The following is a 20,521-nucleotide window of genomic DNA, read 5'->3' on the forward strand; positions in this document are numbered from 1 at the left end:
TCAATCCTATAAAACTAAAATTGAATATTTGAATACCTTGTCTTGCCAATTATATATAGGAACATTATTTTACAACAACCGTAGCCAGCTGGCTGTGAGTCATACTACACATGACATTCAGCTGTAGGAATGGTTCCTTGCAAAAACTGTGTGTGCATGTGAACGTGCAAAAAATAAAAAGCAGTTATGTGAAGCTGCAGTATGGAGCAAAAATTCAAATGTTAAAGTATGCTTATTTCTTTCTTTGCAGGCTGCTTTTGTTTTGTTTGTTTAAATTTCCCAGGTAAAGAAGGCACTGGATAATGACACTGAACATCATAATTTGTTTAATCCTGAGATCAGTGGCTGCAATTGTGGTGGTTTGAATCAGATAAATATTGTAGATGGATTGGAATATGGCTCAAACTAAGAACTCTAGTTTAGTGATGTCATGCAGCAACTGTATCCTAGGGTTTGCTTGGAAGATTTATTCAGAGGAAGATTGCCATTGCTTTCTTTTGAGGCTGACAGAGTGTGAGTTACCCATGTCGTCCTGTGGTTTTCTGTGGCTGAACAAGGATTAGAATCTTGGTCTCCCAGAATCCTAGTTGAACATTCAAACCACTGCACCACACTGGTTCTATATAGATACTCATTGGATATAGGAGAAAATGTAATATTTATTTTGTTCAATGAGCCAAAACTAGGCTTATTACATGTAAATAGTTTGTTATCAGGACCATGTTCATTTCCCCTCTGGAAGGTAGTATGTGTTTAAAGGTTTGTGATCATACTAAAGGAAGGGACAATTAAATCTCTAGAGGATAACAAACAAATGTGAATGGATCAAATATTCTGATATGTCACTTTCAAAATGAATGTGGAGTAACTTTTTTTTCTATAAAACCTTGAATGGAAATAAATTCTGCTGGAGGAAGCAAGAAAAAAAATCTATTTATCTATTTTTGTTTGGTTTATTTCATTTTCATGCTCTGGACATGGAAAGTGCAATCATTCTAAATTATCATTCTAAATTTATCCAAAAGCTTGTATTTTCAGTGTCTTTTCCAGGATATAAAGTATTATTATTATTATTATTATTATTATTATTATTAGATCTATTAGAATGTATTTTCAGGAAAATCATATTATTGGAATTAGTGCCTTATTACTGACAACAAATAATTCATCAGTCATTCTATCTTGATCCTGGATCTGCACATCTGTTCTGTTTATTGAGAGATGGACGAGAGTTCTGAAAATGTGGTGAAAAGCAGGACTCCATATTACCACCTGGTCCTGTATGTCCTGGTGGCACAGTACTGCAGCCACAACATTGTTTTGGATCCCAGTGGAGGGTTCCAAGGTCCACTCAGCCTTCCATCCTTTCTTAGGGCAGTAGAATGAATACCCAGCTTGTTGGGAGCAATTGGCTGTAAACAATTTAGGGAGTGCTAGTTCACTGATAAGCGGTATAGAAATGTACGTGCTACTTCTATTGCTATATGTCATAACTGCTGATGGTAGCTACTTTCCATGTGTTTTCTTTTTACTTATCTATGTTGGTTTTTTAATTATTATTTTGTGCATAGAGTCATGGCATTTTCCCCTTTGGAAATGTCAAATAAAATGCAACTGTGTATCTTGAAAAGTATTTATGCTTCATTGAGGGTTTGAAAGAGTATATTTTTTGTGAATTTCAGAAAAATGGTTTAAACAAGGCAGATTCTGCTCATTGTACAACAGTTTAATAGTTTTACTGAACCTGAGCCCAGGGTAAAAACTTGAGCTTCTAATTGGTTGGCAAAAAGTTGCTAAGACAAGCTTTGGCTTTATGAATCCAAACACAAAGTTGGTGTTGATCCAATTCTCATTTTAAATTCTCTCTCTTTCTCCGTCTCACACGCACATTTGTACATTGCTATTTCCCATTTAATTTCTTATCAAAATAATCCTTGAAAGAGTGCTAGTTATGTTTGCAGTCCTAGATCATTTACAGATGTTCAGATGTTGCTGCATTTTCCTTCTGTCAGTTACACAGATCAGCTTCATCCATTTCCATTCCTAGAAAGTTTTAATTTTGGTAGTCATTCATCCTGCCCCAAATCCATTTTTTCCTCTACCAAGCTGTTCACATTTTGCTTTGAAATGATTGTGTAGTTCACTGGCTAATGTGCCAGCAGCATAGTTTATTTTGTTTTCTTCCCAAGTTGGACACTTGTATTTCCGCAATGCTTTACTGCCACCTAGAAATGAAGTGTTAGAATGCACCTTAACGCCATATTAACCAGCTGCATTTCCCAAGGCTGTATGCATGTCTTGTCCCTTACACAGAACACCCACAAAACTCTCCCTTTGGGGTCTGAAAATGACAGCCTATAAGCTTCTGTTGAAGGTACTTTGCATTTTGATGATATGTTCACTGTAGTAACTAATTTAAGGAATGGTTTGCCTGTGCTTTTTAGTAGCACAGTGTACTGCTGAAAAGAGGGAGCAGCGTTCCTGGATTAAATGCTTGACATCTTTGGCATTGTTTTGTAGGATCAGTTTGAGAACCACCAGACTGCCAGCTGAGTTCCCATTTTGACAAACCTTTGCTGTTTTAGGGAATAGACCTCTTCTTCCCTCAAAGTGCAGCCAGCTTGTGTTGCTGGCCCAGTTGTGATGCACTGTTCAATGTCTGTGGCTTTCTTCTCTTCATCTCTTGCCAAGCCACTGTCTCCAGCTGTCTCAGACAATCGTAGGCTCTCCTAGAGCAACAGGCTCTCTAGGAAGAAATAGTCACATAAGCACTTATCTTCTTGAAAGGAAAACCCTTTTCAGAATCCAGAGTTATCTTGCTGAGGGGACAGTCTTTGCTCTAAGGAGAGCCATTTTTAGGCTCTCTTTAGAGCATTGTTCTCTAATAATGCATTATCAACTTTCTAGCTATAAAAGGCTGAGGTACAATCCAGCCAGAGTTCCATTTATATGTTCCTTTGGTTTAAATGGAATATATATATGTGTGTGTGTGTGTGTGTGTTTAACATGCAAATGTTAAACAACTTCATCATTCAAATTAGTAGGTCTTAAGCATGCTTGGTGTCATTTGGATCATGGCCTGTTTAATAAAGTCTGGATATGATCTTTTAGAACAGAATACGGAGAAACAGAACAGTTTCCAATTGGCAAAGAGGTCAGAGAAGGCTGCATTTTATCACCCTACCTATTCAACTTTTAGGCAGAAAGTATAATATGAAGAGCAGGTTTGGACTCAGAAAAAGGCAGAGGAAGGAACATCAACAGTCTAAGATATGCAGATGACATCATACTACTAGCGGAAAACATCATTGACTTGGAACATTTACCAAGTATGGTCAAGAAGGAAATGCAAAAGCAGGCATACTGCTGAACATAATGAAAACAACAATAATGATCATGGAGGATCTGCATAAATTCAATCTAGATAATGAGAAAATCAAAATAATTAAAGAACATCTGTCCCTACAAACACTATTCAAAACAGAGATTACAGTCAAGAAATAAGAGACTTATTTCCCTTACATAGAGCAGACACAAAAGAACTAGACAAGATCCTAAAGTGTACAGACATAAAACTAAGCACTAAAGTTAGAATCATCCAAGCCATTGCATTCCCCATCACCATGTACAGATGCAAGAGCTGGACAGTGAAGAAAGCTGACAGAAAGAAAGTAAACTTATTTGATACATGGTGCTAGAGTAGAGTGCTGAGGACACTGTGGATGGTCAAAAAGACAAATAAATAGGTCCTAGAACAGATCAAACCTGAACTCTCCCTGTAAACGAGGATGACTAAACTCAGGCTGTCATACTGTGGCCACAACATGAGAAGGCATGAATCACTGGAAAAGACAATGATGCTAAGAAAGGTAGAAGGCAGTAGAACAATTAGAAGGCTACTTGCTAGATGGCTAGACTCAAATCAGAGACTATGGACCTGAATCTGTAGGACCTAAGCAGAGCGGTGGAGCACAGGGGATCTTGGAAATGTCTTGAGGTTGGTTCAGCAACAAACAACAAATGACCTTTCAAGGAGAGAGAAAGAAAACAGAGTCCAATGAAATCAAATGCCACTCCAGTTGGATTTGACTTTCTTTTTCATACAGTGAATAAGGCAACCCCATGCAGTTATGACAAACACCTTTCAAAAATTTTCCACTTCAAAATAGTTTTCCATGTGGAAGGCAGGAGTTTCTGCTTTAAAAGAGCAATGCTATATTATTATACTTTGGATTCCTCAAGAATGGCTTTTTGGATCCTGCCTATAGTTATAACTTAAGATTCATTCACACTAAACTTTTCTGCTTACATATCATGACTGGGTTCACATATCACTTGGGCTACTTGTATGTTGTCTTAACTCTAATATCAAAAGTCATTTCAAGAATCCCAAAGTCAAAACCAGTAAAGGGCTCCTGTAGGTAGCTGTGTACTTCAGAATAGCTTATTCAGTTCCTTTGGAGAAATATAGTGGCAGTGAAACGTTGATGATTCCAAGATGTGGTGTTTTTTCATAGGGTTAGGGAACAGAAACTGGAAATACAGAAGACTTTGGCCTGCCTGCTTGCACAGCAGATCACAGCATTTAAACCTTACTCTACAAAGAACATAAGTTGTGGAGGATTTGAGTGATTTATGTATATGGGTTTTTCCCCTCAGTTTTTTAAAAATGAAACAAAACTGCCCAATGCAGGCCTGACAAATGCCTGTGGCATGGAAATCTTCAGATAAGGGTGTGGGAGGGGGAGGCCCATTTCTGTTTCAGACATTGATTCCATTTTAAAGTTCAGAAGTAAATTTCATCTCCTCATTTTTTAAAAAAAAAATGATCCAGTCATAAGAATTTGCACAGCTGGTTTACACCAGCCACAAGGACCTGCCAGTTCATACAAAAGACAAATTCCTGGAAGCCAAGCTAGTTCAAAAGTCTAGGAGCACCACACACCCCTGTGATAGTTTTGTAAGTGACATTTAGCTTCCTGTGAGGGCCAGTGGGTCTCTTGCCTAACCTGCCATATAGCCATAAAAGGGGGAAAACCCTCTACAAGGAGCAGAAGTTGCTTTACACTGCCACATCAGATCTACCATCTGTGGTCTGCACAGTCTTTCAATGGAATATCTGTTTCTGGCTAGCTCCGCAGTTATCCTTCATATGCACTACTCTGCCATTACCAATGGGCCGGGAAGTGACTCAATTATCCTGGAGCACACTCAAACACTCCACAAATCATAACTCATTCCAATGCCAATGATTCTGCTTCTGAACCCAATATCTATTTCTTGACTGTTCTGCATACATAATTTAGAATAGATGCTATGAAAATAATTATGCTGCTCTTGTGTATGTACCTTGTGGTCTAGGTTTCTGATCCTTGTGGCTACAGAACAGAAAATAGAAGATGTGACCACCCTTTTCCTCCAGTACCATGGCCCTAACCCATTTCCCCTATTCCTCTTACTGAATTGATTTTTAAAAAGAGAGTCTGGGAGATTCTGACCAGACATTTAAGTTTAATGCGTGGGGCTTGGGGAATGGGAACGGGGTGTAATGAAAGGAAATGAAAACGGGGCAGAACGGGGAAAATGCATATTATCACACAAGAGAATGCCGCCAATGCCGCTGAGAGTCCCCGATCCATTCTCCACAGCAGCTAATTTTAACAGTTCTTGAAAATCGGCTGCTGTGGAACAGATGGAGAACGGATCAGGGACTCCCAGCGGCATCAGCGGTGTTCTCCCGTGCTATAATATGTGTTTCCCCCCATTCCACCCCGTTCCCATTCCCCTAAACTTAATTACCTGTATTCTGTCTACATCATTCAAGAGCCACTATTCTTTTTGTAGAATTTAGCAAGCAGCAACCCTTCCACACTAGGTTTTTTTTTAATACTGCTGAGTCATTTCTCTTCTTCGGACAGCTAAAGGTGGTCTAACACAGTGGAACTGTCCAGCCCTTATATAATCACTCCTGTCACAGCTTCCATTATAGCATGGCATTTCCCATCTTAGTTCTGTAATCTCCATCTCATGGCAAAACAGTACTCCAATCTTTAGCAATCCCAAGTTTTAAACAAAAGGCTTAGACCTCTTGCACATTCTTTTAATTTTGCATATGTACTTCCCTACTACTTGTCATGAGAGCCAGTGTAATGTAGTGGTTTCAGGGTTGAACTATGACTATAGAGACCATGTTTTGATTTCCCACTCAGCCATGGAAATCGACCGAGTGTCCTTGGGTGAGTCACACACTTGTTGTTGTAGTTGTTGTTATGTGTTTTCAAGACAACTCTGACTTGGGTAAGCCAGACTTTCTCATTCTTAGAGGAAGGCAACCCTTTCATTCAGCTTTAATTGACAAGACAGACAAGGTTTGCCATTTCCTTCCCCTGAGCCTGAGTATGACTTGCCCAAGGTCACTCAGTGCATTTCTTTGGCCAAGGGGAGATTCAAATCTGGTTTAACAGAAACCTAGTCCAACACTCAAACCACTACACCACACTGGCAGTTAAAGAACAACATAGCACTGTAACAGTACAGTGTGATAGTGTTTATTGTCATTTGCTGTATGCTGAATAACATTCCAGTAACATATAATACAACAAGCTACTTTCTAAATAGTGAGCAGTAACTAACGTTAGCAAGCTGTTTTTCTTAAGGCAATGATAAATAAGTAACAAATTATTTTTTAAAAACAATATGATAAACTCTCCTCTTCTTCACCTGGTGATATAATAATGCCTTGCCAATTCACACATAAAAGAATGGCATTCTGTTTTGACTCTGACAGTCACTACAAACCAAGTTTTCAATAAAACAGGAAGATGACAAAGACAACATTGAAAAGCAGTCATTTGGCAGTGATGTTGTCTGGATTTTTAAAAATACCTAAGTGAGGAAATAATTCCATTCCAGAGAAAACAGCTATTTTGAAAGCACTCCACTCTTGCCTTGATAAATCATTGCAAAGATTAATTTCTTATTCTGCAAATCATTGCCAAAATTTTTAGATTTATATCTGTCCTTAGGTTCTTACTCCCAAAGACATTTACCAAAGAGTTTTATATATATAAGTGTAGTCTAACTGAACATATTGACTCAGGCCTGCATTTATATTTTTTTATGGTAGCGAATGGAAGTGAAATTGGATGAATGCAACAGAAGCCTGCAAATCATAGCTAAATACTTAAATAACACTTATTCCCTTCTCTTTTTGCTTTCTCTGTTAGTGTGGAAACAGTAAACGATGGACAGTTTCACAGCGTGGAGCTGGTGATGCTTAACCAGACTTTCAACTTGGTTGTAGATAAAGGTGCTCCCAAGAGTCTTGGCAAACTCCAGAAACAGCCCATCGTTGGTGAAGATTCACCACTCTACATTGGAGGTGAGTTCAGATTTCTTTAGATGAGCTGAGTATCAAACCAGATATGATATTAAGAGAGGAACAATGATATCTAGGACTTCTCTCCCCCCCCCCCCCACAAACTGAAGCGACCAAACACTTCCCTCCTGCTGTTTAACTGTAACATCCACCAGCCACAGTCAGCATATCAGTGGAAAAGGATAATGATGTTTTCAATCCAACAACATCCGGAGAGTCACCAGTTTCCTACCCCTTTTCTAAATTGTTAATACAACTTTGGGAGCAAGTTTTGAGTTAAGACGGTGACAGATATACACTTGCTTAGTGGTACAATATTCATAATCAAGCATGATTTGTTCTAGAATGGAATACAAAACTAATTGTACTTAGTAAATGATAGCAAAAAGAAGGGAATAACCTTGAACTTTGTATGCCTTCTGAGTTATTGCTTCTCTGCTTATTCTTCCCCATCACTATAGTATTACTTTTACATGGTATACCATGGAGATTTCTAAGGATTAGCTGTGGTGTTTTTCTTGCAGGCATCCCTACATCCACAGGGCTGTCTTCTCTGAGACAGGGAACAGAAAGAACACCCAGTGGTTTTCATGGATGCATTCATGATGTCCGCATTAATAATGAACTGCAGGACTTCAAGGATCTACCACATCAGTCAGTTGGGGTCCTCCCTGGTTGCAAGTCCTGTAACATCTGCAAGCATGGCATCTGCCGCTCTATTGAGAAGACAAGTGTGGTCTGCGAGTGCCACCCAGGCTGGACGGGCTCATTGTGTGACCAAGAAGTTAAAGATCCCTGTCTCAACAGCAAGTATGTCTTGCTCAGTGTTGAATCAGAAATAGAGAAGAGATTAACAGAATGACAAATTTATTTAGGAAGTATTGGGTTACCTGTAAAACTCCCCTTGCCCTCTTTCAGTGCTGTTTTTTGAGTGAGACTCAAATGTTGGTTATATCTCATCTCAAAGTATAGAGCCCTTAAGCCCTCTTCTGCAGCTCTCAAAGCCACCCTGAACTTCCTTTTGTTTCTTGTGAAATTTTCTGCCCCCAAGCTGTGTAAAACTATACAGAGATGTGGTGGTTTACCTTTTATATTTGAACACAGCAGCTTTTTTTTCCCAGCTGTTTTTTTCCCCTTAACCAAAAATGGTGACTAGAGCAGATGAAACATCAGTCTTGGTATACTGGAATGCACTGGAGAATCAGAGAGATGAAAATTAGCCTCCACCCACTGCACAATTGCACCTACATGACACAGTTACAATGGTCTAATACCACTTTAACTGCCACGGTTCAATCCCACAGAATCCTGGGATTTGTAGTTTAGTGAAGCAACTGGAATCTTCTGCTGCAGAGTTGTAGGGAAGTGGATAAAGGTCTCTAATCAATATTGCTACCTTCATAACCAAACTGCAAATAGCCATAACAATTAAAATAGTATCAATTAAAATAGTATGTAAGTGCTGGAAGTTCCCTGGGAATATGTCAGGATGGGGAAAATGCCATGTAGATTTTTCTTAAAAACAACAATCAGAAAATACAGAAAGAAAACCAGGGACTGGTTTTTCCAGTCTATTGGAATTGGGCCCAAAGCTAATGCCTACAAAGTATACCTTTGAGAATAGTTGACACCATTGGTCCATCTAGCCCAGTATTTTTGTTGCTGACTAACAAGGGCTTTCCAAGACATTGTCCCTAGAGATGCCAGGGAGTGAAATTTGGATTCTCTGCTTGCAAAGTATATACTCTGCCACTAGGTAATGGTCCCTCCACACCTATCCTTGTGTAATCCTAGATTCACCTCTTAGCTTTCGCTCTCTCTGTGTGTTTCTCTCTTCTAAGATGTCTCCATGGCAAATGTATAGCCAGCAACACTGCTTACACTTGTAAGTGTATAGAAGGTTACATGGGCACGTACTGCGACAGGAAGAATGATTCCTACAGCTCCTGCCGAGCTCTGAAATGTGGCCATGGGCAATGTAAGATCTCAGCGCAAGGGGAACCCTACTGTGACTGTGATCCAAACTACAGTGGGGAGCATTGCGACAGAGGTTGGTAGAATTGCAATATATGTTTTACATTCTCTGCTCTGACCTGTTTGTTCACTTGTTGAAGAACACAGGTGCTAAGAGAATTTTGCAGTTGTTTCTTCATTCTAGAGACCGTTTTGAGGAAAAGACACTGTAGAGATAATCCAGTTTGAGACCACTTTAACTTCCCTGGTTCAATGCTAGGGAATTCTGGGAATGTAGTTTTGTGAGACATTTGGCCTTCTCTGTCAGAGAGCTCTGGTACAACAGTAAACTACCATTCCCAGAATTCCCTAGCACTGAGCCAGAGTAGTTAAACTGGTCTCAAACTGATTATTTCTGCAGCGTGTTTGGTCCATAGTGAGTTTAAAAACTTTTTAAAATGTTGCTCATCTTCCATGGTGCACTTTGACTGACAGCAGCTGGGATTTTCTCAAATCCTCCTGGCACCATAAAAAGTTCTCTTTGTCTCATATCTCTACAGCATCTCAACAAATAGGAGGTGCATTCAGAATTTGCATTTCTCTTCTCATCTCTCTCAGTCAAACTGGCTCTGTGCTACAGTGACTGGCTATAGCTATCTGGAATTTAAAACAGGACCTTTCCCAGATCTATCTGGAGATTCAAAGAATTAAATTTAGAATCTTTTCCTTGGAAAATATACATTCTGCCAAGAAGATATGATCTCTGCCTGCCCACACATGTCCCTGACCTCTGTGCAGTGGTATGTCTACATAACTAAAGGCAGAGGGCAAATCTTTGGAACAGAATATCGCCCTGGGTCTTTTTGTCAGTATTCATCAACTTTGGATTGAAAGGTTGCTAATGTCAACCTTTTTTAAATGCAACAGAAAGTCATGTTATTACTAGGATGTGTATTCTGTGATCTTATAATTCAAAGCAGTATATTGGAAAAGCAACATCAGCAAAGTTTCCTTCTCATGGTGTTGTAGCAAGATTTTAATGAATAGCTCACTGCAGTGAGCAAATGAACAGGAAGAACCCCCCAGCTTGCAGTAAGCAGCATCTTTCATACCTTTCAGATAGCAACAGAGCCCTCCTGCAGTCCTTCTGTCAGCTAGTCCTATATGTCCCACCATAGCCAATATACACATATGGTTCAGTGTATGATTAATCCGATTGAACCAAACAACTGATCTCCTAATTCATAGTAATGTTGTAATATGTTTATTGCCTACCTAAAAAGGGGAGACAGACTAATGCGAAATGAAGCAGGCAGAGGAAAGCTCTGGTCCCACTATGGTGTCAGCCATTAAGACCTCTATGTTATTGATACGATGTAGTTCAGACTCCAGCAACAAGTCAGACTGCAAGACAATAAATGAAATAAAGTAGTGACATTAGTAGACACTTCCCCAGCACTAGTAACAATTCTATGAGCCCTGACCTCATTCATAAAGGAGCCAATCCGTACCACAGTGATGACAGAATGACCCATGATTTGGACCCTGATATCCTAGAGTCCTAGCCCAACACCCAAACCATTAGATCATGCTAGTTCCTTGCAGTTTCCAGCCCCATTATGTGATCCCAAAATCAAATAGCTCAGGGCTTTCTGCAGACAAGGGTTTGATGCATCCACCCTTTTAGCACCAGCATAGGCCTCCCTGCTATTGCAGAAGAACTTCTGCCTGAAAGCCAATGCAGCTTTAGAGCTAATAGGAGCACTACAGACATGGTAGTTGCCCTTAGACAACTGCAAGTGAAATGTAGAGAGCAGAACAAAGGACTCTATGTAACATTTGTCAACCTCACCAAAGCCTTCGACACTGTGAGTAGAAAAGGTCTGTGGCAGATCCTGGAACGACTAGGATGCCCCCCCCCAAATTCCTCAAAATGATCATCCTGCTACATGAAGGCCAGCAAGGTCAAGTCAGATATGGTGACGGTCTCTCGGAGCCCTTTCTAATAACTAATGGTGTGAAACAAGGTTGTGTTCTCGCTCCAACTCTATTTACAGTCTTCTTCAGCATGATGCTCCAAAGGGCTACAGCAGATCTCAAAGAAGAAGACGGCATTTATATATGCTACCGTACTAATGGTAGCCTGTTCAACTTAAGCCGCCTGAGGGCCCGCACTAAGACTCTGAACTATCTAATCCTTGAGCTGCTTTTTGCTGATGATGCTGCCCTCGTTGCCCATATGGAAGCAGCACACAAAGAAGAGTGCCTAACATCTTGTTTTGGAACAGCTGCAGAGCTCTTTGGACTGGAAGTCAGTCTGAAGAAAATGGAAGTCTCTACCAGCCGGCACCTCAGGAAGAACACTACCATCCCCACATCACTGTAGGCACATCTGTGCTTAAGTCCGTCCAGCAGTTCACCTACCTGGTGAGCATCATCTCCTCAGACGCCAGGATTGATAAAGAGATCGATCACAGACTGGCAAAGGCATATAGTGCATTCGAAAGGCTTCACAAAAGAGTCTGGAGTAACAAAGACTTGAGGCGTAGCAAAAAATCAGTGTGTATAGAGCCATTGTACTGTCTATTCTCCTCTATGGGTCTGAAACATGGGTCACCTATCACCAGCACCTACGACTCCTTGAATGCTTTCATCAGCGCTGTTTACGCACAATTCTAAATATACACTGGACTGACCATGTGACAAATGTTGCTGTCTTTGAGCAAGCAGGGATCACCAGCATCGAGGCTATGCTATTGAGGATGCAGCTGCGCTGGGCAGAACACGTTTCTAGGATGAAGCACCATCGCCTCCCAAAAACAGTATTCTACGGTGAACTCACCAAGGGGGGTACTCCAAAGAAGAGATACAGGGACTCCCTGAAACAACATCTCAGGCTTGGCCAAATTGATCACCAACAATGGTCTGCCTTGGCCTCACATCTGGAGGCATGGAGACGCACTATCCACGATGCTGCAGCCTTTTTCAAAAGCTCACGGCGAACGAGACTTGAAGAGAAATGACAACGCAGAAAGAACCACAACCCAGAAACATCACCCAAGGAGACTTTCTGCTGTGCTTTCTGCAATTGGACCTGTTTGTCCTGGATTGGCCTTTTTTGTCACCAACGCGCTTGTACAAAGCGCAGGATGAGTCCTTCCTGAGTCTTCGTTTGCAAAGCAAAGCCAGAGAGAGAGAGAGAGAGAGAGAGAGGCCTCTAGCAAACAGCTACACTTTTGACAGCTAAACATTCTGTAATGTATGGTGTAGTGTCCTAATCATCACACCATTCCAAGTTGATGGTTCATAGGGGGGAATATATCTACATCAGAAATCACAAGTCCCCCCAGAAAAGGGCAAAAGTCTTTTGGGGCGGGAGTGTTCACATATAGGTGCTATAAACAACACTTTTTTATTGATGTCTATGATGGTGGCAACAGGCTTTCTTCAAATATCTTTATGCAGAAAGAACTATGGAACCATGATAGGCATCTCATAAGACCTGGCAGGGCCATTGATGGCCAAGGATTTTGGAGGTCTCTCATTCATAGGATTGTCATAGGACAAAAATGATTGAACAGCAAAAACCAACATCAGGACCTGCTTGGGGAAGCATTACTGGACCACTTAACTCACTTTTTGCCTGTTCGACTAGCCAAACTGATTATAGCTGCACATAGTCAAATGTACAAACAGAGGCCTAAATCCTTTTCCTGGTCCTGACAAGAGTAGACCCATTGACCCAGTGAGATATACTTGTGTCTTGTCTTACCAGCCAGAAACAGACTGAATGGATCTAATCTAATCTAGTTAGGACTAACCAGCAGGATGCTAGCCAGTGGTTGAGTGATATTGGAGCTGGTGTTCTAGTGGCTTCGGCCCAGTCCAGATGAACGCGAAAGGATGCCCTCGTCACGTGCGAGGGGCGGCACTTCTAGACGCCCCTCGCCTCTTGCACATGACGAGGGCGTCAAAATGGCGGCACCCTGTACAGATGGGTGCTGCCATCATTACGTGCCATATGCATAGCGTCCGCACATCACGGAGCCATTATGATGTTGTGAGTATGCCATTGGCGCACTGTGACGTCATAATGGCGTTGCCAGAAGAACCTGCTTTTTGCAGGTTATTTTTGGTCCGCAGGAAAGCCGTAGTCTCCCGTGTGCAGGACTTCACCATGGACCAAAAACAACCCGCACCCGGGAGGCTGCGGCTTCCCCACAGACCAAAACTAGGCTCCAGGAGACCGTCCTACTCAACTCAGGTGTGATGCTACAGAGGATGGGTACGAAGGGATGAAGATTCTGTGCTCCTTTTCCTCTTGACATTTTTGTTCATTGGATTGTAAGCGTCAAGACAAGAATAATGGCATTATGTTATCTTTCTAGAATCTGTAGCAAACTGGGTAGTGGGGTGGGTGCTTCATAAAGAATTTTTAGTCATGTTGCAAGGGAGAACTAGATTAAAACCATTTCCTGCTGCTACAGTTTGTGCTCTTGGTCATATTTTTGGTCTTAACTGCCCTGGGAGTGGGGAACTTACTTCTCAGTTGCACCTGAAAGGGGCAGCAGTAGTTAGTAGCAATAGTCAGCAGTAACAAAGGAAAGTTTATGTGGCGAATATACATGCTGAATACTACTGAGGGCAAAGATGTACAACATATGGCCTGCCCAGATGTTCTTGGATTACAGCTCCCATCAGCCCTAACCAGTCCAGCCAAAGGGGAGTGAGAGTGAGTGCTGCAGCACATAACATAACATCTGAAAGTCCTAATTGAAAAAAGTGGTATGTAGCCACTTGGGTACTCTTCCAGTTTTCATATCTTAAGATCTGCACCTCCAAATTTTCCCCTTGGGCAGCTCATTTTTTTACTGATATGTAAGACAGTACTTATCCATCGTTAATAAGACACTGCATTTAATTAGTCTCTGTGTTGGCCTGCTTTTTTCCTTTGCTCTGATTCTGAAAAAAGCAGCAGCAGCTATGACTCTGGTGAGCAGTAGTAATAGGCAAGTGGAATGCCTCAGGTTCACCCACAAAAGTGTCTGTGTTTGCCTACTTCTGGAAACTGCGTAGGACACACATTACCTAAGGACTGGATGATAGTTGCTTAGCTAGTGCCCAGTTTTCCCATACTGTAGGGGAGAGGGGATGGAATACAAGAGCATGTGTTTCCCTTCCAAGGTACTCTCACTTCCCTGAGCTGTTTTGTTTTTATGACACCATTTGTATCTGAGATTTTTGTTAGGTGCTTTTATCTGGACATGGGCTGTCTGTGAAGGTCCTAAAATACATGTCACTTTCCTATTCTACTGTTAGCCCCAATTGTTTCTGTTTTTTGCTCTCCCGCTTTATCCCCAAGTACTCTTTCACCAATATTCACTCACTATAGTTCCCACTTCTGTGTTCCAAGTTCTTTGAACATGAGGACAGTGAGGTAGGTCTCCACTCCATGTTGTGGTATGATTGGCCACAATATCTTATCTTCTAATTAGAGCATGAAAACATGGGATGGTAAATGATTCTGGGGTACCCACTATTTCCAACTTGAATGTTTTAATTTTAACTGTCCCTTCTGCTAGCCTAAATTTACAACATTGCAAAGCATATATCTACCTTGTGAGAGATTCCAGCTACAGGTAAGTTCTGCTCCATTCTGGCCACATTCCTCAACTTAGACCATTTTGTCTCTTACACAGGCACTATTGTACTGGTGGTCCATTACATCCACATAATGTTAAAAGGAAAGATATACAGGGTAGCTGTGATGCCCATGCAGTAAAATATAACAAAATACAAAACGCACAAAACATTGATATCTTTACTGGAACAACTCAAACGCACAAAATATGTCATGCAAATTTTCAAAGAGTCACTGGCTTGTTCATTGGGTAAAGATGTTTAAAAAACACACCAGAGAAGAAAATTGACAGTGGACTTTTTCACACAGTAGGCAAACGTCATTAAAACGTGATTAAATTGTGGTAATAGTGTGATCAAAAGGAAGATTATCACACCCATGCATGATTCACCCATTCGTGTCCCATGTGTAAACTGTAATAGATATGCATTGGCTAACAACAGAAATTCCCGTTATTACCTAATGATGCATCCATTAAAGTTTACGCACAGGAGAAACACATGGAGTCATCTTCCCCCCGATCGCGCTATTACCACATTTAATCATGTTTAAATTATGCTTGCCTCCTGCATGTGAAAGAGCCCAGTATTAGAGTCACAGATCTACATTTTGTCCCAGATGTTACTTCTGTTGTCTGTTAAGATTACCTGTCTTTTACATGGCCAGAAAGGGGAGTAGCTTCTGCCTGTACTGAAGTCCCTCCAGACCATCTTAACTGACAACAGACATAAAATCTGAGACAAAATATAAGCCTGTGACTCTAAACATCATCACCTTTCTTCTCTGCATGATTTTATTTGCATTATGTATTTTGTATATTTTAGTTAGTCCATTAAAGGTATCAGTATTTTGTGGATATTGGATTTTGTTGTATATGATGGCAGCATTATGGAAGCATAACTTTGGTGTAATATTAAGCTGGTGAAACTGTGGTGTTGTTTCACCAGCTTAATATTACACCAAGGTTATGCTTCCATAATGCTGCCATCCTAGACCCTTAAGGCCACTGAGCACCAAATTTACCATTGTTTAACAAGTCAAGGTTAGGACTGTGGAGTAAATTAATGTCCAGAGCTTTGACCTGTCTCTGTCTGTTCTCATAGAGAATATTTGCCAAGGAGAGATCATCCGTGAATTCATTCGGAAGCAACAAGGTTCTGTCTCCTGTGTCTCCGTGGTCAAGGTGGCTCGTGTGGAATGTCAAGGCAATTGTGGGAACAATCAGTGCTGCATTGCCCTCCGAAGCAAAAGGCGGAAATATGGCTTCCAGTGCGTGGATGGCTCCACCTTCACAGAAGAGCTCGAGAGGCACGTGGAATGTGGCTGTGCAAAGTGCTTATAAAGGGCTGGGCAGCCTCTTTGTCCTCCTTTGTATCGACTCAGATGTGCTATCAAAAACGGGACCTATTTACTTTTTAAGTAAAGAAAAGAATATTAAGTATATTGTAAAATAAGCAAAAAATAGAAGTTATTTTTATTATGAAAAGTGACTATTTTCATCTTTTATTATATAAAGTATCTGACTGTTTTTGGGTATATGTATCATATAGTGAGTTATTTTTACTATCGATTTTTTTTTTACAGTTGTAAAAAAAAAGGAGAAAAATTATTCCAGACCTAAACACAGGGATTTTTTTTTAAAAAAAAGAGTATAGATGATAAGCTTTGCACGATGGCCTGATGTGAAAGTAATTCAAAGGGGTCTACCACAGAAATAGCAAAAACAAGCCTACAACAATTCCGGGTACATACATGTGTCAGACTTTCAATTGTCTTTACTGTCCAGGAAAGTTAATATCCCTTTCAGCTGATGATAGAACTACTCATTATGCTTGTTATTATTCTGGCACTGCTTGACATCATTGCCAATGAAGCATATTGTAACACCACCTTAGTTCAGGCCTTATGCACAGATGTTATTATGCACATATTAATGCAATAGTAAAGTAACATGTTTTGTCTTATATGCGACTGTCATACAGTTTGGATTCTAATCAGTTCAGTTGGCTGTCTAGCACCAGCAATCTCACAAATTGAAAATTTAAGGAAAAGCTTATAAAGTTTGGGGATTTTCTTTCCTTTCAAAGTGATGGAGAAAAATCATTGAACTTTTATCACACAGGGCTCCCAGGTACCACTCTCAGAACGGAACAGAATGGGCCTATAATGAGTGGGGGACGCAATTCGTTGCACACACAAGTCGCTCACTCCTTCTGTTCCGTTCATCATTTGTTCCCCATCCGTTCTAGAGGAGGAGATTTTTGAGAACTGTTCAAAACAATTCCCCAAAATCTCCTCCTCTCTGTAATGGACTGGGAACAGAAGCGCAGGGAACGAAATGAGTGAGGGACTCTGTGTGCAATAAAATGTGTTGCCCACTTGTTCTGTTCCCTTCCTGGCTCCTTTGGGACCGTTGTCTTGTCTTGTCTTGTCCCAGGAGCCCTGTGCAATAAAGTCCATTGTGTTACCTCTTAATCAGTAACTTATTTCCAGCAGGTGAAACATTCTTCCTTCTTACAGATCCTCCTCCCCGGTTGGCTCCCATTCTACACATGAAAAGCATCTTGCATACATTTCTGAAAGGTAGAGGACCAAATGTAGATCTCCTGTGGGTGGCAACTTCCTTATTTGTAACTTAACTCTCTGCTTTAGACTGCAAAACAGAAATGCACTGAAACAATGCCTTACTCACAATGACAATCGATTTTAAAATCCCCAAAACTTAACACAGCCATGTTTGCCTTATTCCAAGAGTTCTCTCACAAGGTCATTTAAATAAACAAATCCACTTTCCTTTGACCTGGTGCAATGCTAAACTTGAAACTACAATTTATAATACATTTGAAAGTGACAAATCCTGCTTAGCTTTGTCCAGCCACACATGATAGATCCTCACCCTTGCAGTTGATCCATGGCATAGTGTATAGAATTATACCTTGTCTGCCATGTACCACTGCCATATACTTTTGCTGACTCCTCACAAAGTCTTCATGTTCTAGTATTGGTTGACATGGCCAATGACTACAGCTACCACAAGGAACAGCCACTAAACATGCAGATTCCACTAAAGAAAGGGATATAATTTATAGGCCTGGTTTCTGAATGATACTTTGGAGAAGGAAAGGTTGACAGAATGAGGCATTAATCCTAGGAGAGCTGTACATCTTGCCCACCATAAATGCCTCTGTCATTTCATATAACCGCATCTGGTTTACTCTCTCAGGTCCTTTTTCTTTCATTTGTTTTACTTGGATGTGTAGTCATAGCTTCTAATTCCAAGGAGACATTGGTGAGAGAAAGTGGACTTTTCAAAAGTGCCAGAGAAAAGAGAGCGAGAACTTGGCAATTTTTTAAAAAATGTTATTATTTGGTTGCTTGAATTGGGTTTATTTTTTATTTTTTATTTTATTTTTTTGGTATTCTAGTCAAAGCTTAAAATCCTGGCAAAATGACCTATACATGGAACAAGATTTTTACTAGAGGATATATATACTGCTCATCATAAAGACATAGATTAATATGTTTGACTTTAAAAACAGCCATGGGAGGGAATCCTACTTAATGGCCAGCAGAACCTTTCTGCAAAGAACAGATTGTTACCATGCAGCAAGCATTTCTCTTTCCCCTCCTTTTGCATTTTTCAGGAGTCTGAAAATACTTAAGATTTTTTATTCTAATTATAGTCTTCTGAAAGCCACAATAGTTTGTTCAGATTTCCTTATGGATTCTCAGGATAATTTCAGGCAGGAGGGAAATGGCTGATACAATAGTCGCCTTTCAGAATAAATAGTAGTATATGGAGCCTGCAATCAGTGTAACATAAAACAATCACTAGTTACTTTGCCAAAGCCTGATTGAAATAATACAGTTCAGGAGCTAGCGCTGGAGAAAAGGCCACTGTGGAGAGTGGAGTATGTTATTTTGAGCACAATATGCGATGCTAGAAGCAGCTGGAATTTATAATGTAGAAATGTACCACAATCTGCAGAGACCAAAAGTTTGCAAAAACAAATGCAAGAACACTCTCTTGTGTGAATAAGATTTTGGCACAGGCTTCTTTTTTCCTAATGATTTGTTCTTTTTCATGGCATCTGTTATCCGAGAAGCTATTGCAAAGAATGGTAATCCAGTCAGAATAGTCAGATCATAGACATGTAATGCTACTAAAGACTGTACACTGCCAAAAAGGAGGAGAAGAAATAAAAATTAGAAAAGAAAATACTATATTGGGATAGTAGCAGAGTAAAGAATAAAAATACAGTTTCCATATGGCCCTTTCTCTTCTTTTAATACATGTTATTAGAGAAGGCCAAATGTTTTGTGAAATAATTCCAAGAATGTTTCCAAAATTGCCAAGATGAAAAAAATAGCCACAGTAAATACATTCTTGTACTACGTGGTGACTTTAAAGACACTTTATTTGCTTTCTATCATTAGATGGTTCACACTGTGCTGTTTCAACTGGTGTATGAAATCTAATTTCTTGTTTTGTTTTGTTTTGTTTCTAAGTGCCAAAAGATCTATGAAGTTAGTTTTAAAAGTGTTAATTAGATCTCTCTGAACTGCCTAAATGACAGTATGTTTTGGCTATTGTAAATGGAATGCAATAGCTCACTTTAAAAAAATTAATATAAAGAAAGATGCTAACCCTATAAAAATTGTACATTGGCAATGTGAATTGGTATGATTTTTGTGTATGTTACTAGATTGTCCTATTGTGATGTAATAAATTTAAGTAAATTGTTGGGTTACAGATGACTTGTACCTTGTCCTGTTTTACTCTGCAAGTCTCCCTTCCCCCCTCCGCCCCCAGCCTTGTCTGCTGAGCACATTTCTACCAGCTCCAGTTGACTCAGCACATTCCAGAAATGCTTGAAACAGATGTAATCCCCTTAGACTGGGACCAGATGCCAAATGCCTATCATGCAGAAGATGTCTGTGGTCCCTAGTGAGTCAACACAGTGTGCTTTTGCCAGCTTCCAGTCTCTTGAAGGTGAACCATGATGGAAAGCTATATAGAGCCTAGGGTTGCGGGTGGAGATGCCAACTGCAGAACTAGATGGTGAACAGAGTTAAATTGAAACGCATCACAGCAGACATTGAGAAAATCATGTCAGATGGCGTCAACCTTGAACACCTGCCCCAAAAGACACACAGCTTTCCATCAGCATAGTTATCAAAATGGTTGTGGAATCTGCTGCCTCTGATGTCTTTATGGGTTTTCCACTCTGGGTTTGGTACAGATTTTAAGGGAGATAGCCAACAATAGGTTTGGCATCTTGAATACCTCCATATTTTATTTATTTACTTTGTTTTAAAAAATAAACTGAAACGCCCTTCTGACAAAAATAACAGATTCAATACACAGATAAGTGGTAGGCAAGAACCAAACATGGCTGTTTTTCATTATTATAAACCAATGAGGCAAGAGATGCATGTCTTATATATAGTCCCTCTTTGCAATGAAACAGTAGTTTACAAAAGGAAAGCATAATGTAAACCCTAATCGCTTCTTCTAAAGTCCAATTATCTGGTTGAAATGCTGATGC

At 40.2% G+C, this 20,521-nt stretch overlaps 1 protein-coding gene across 1 annotated transcript in view; it reads left to right on the top strand.

Moving 5' to 3' along the window:
* SLIT3 (slit guidance ligand 3) overlaps positions 1 to 19,730 on the top strand; it is a 612,784-nt gene extending 593,054 nt beyond the window's left edge. The window contains 4 exon segments of the mRNA XM_042452193.1: positions 7,227 to 7,381; positions 7,903 to 8,188; positions 9,220 to 9,428; positions 16,076 to 19,730. Of these exon segments, the coding sequence (XP_042308127.1) occupies positions 7,227 to 7,381; positions 7,903 to 8,188; positions 9,220 to 9,428; positions 16,076 to 16,314 (889 nt within the window). The 3' untranslated portion in view covers positions 16,315 to 19,730.
* Positions 19,731 to 20,521: the final 791 nt, after the last annotated feature.

The sequence above is a fragment of the Sceloporus undulatus genome, chromosome 2 (genome assembly GCF_019175285.1).
Source record: "Sceloporus undulatus isolate JIND9_A2432 ecotype Alabama chromosome 2, SceUnd_v1.1, whole genome shotgun sequence".
Lineage (NCBI taxonomy): Eukaryota > Metazoa > Chordata > Lepidosauria > Squamata > Phrynosomatidae > Sceloporus > Sceloporus undulatus.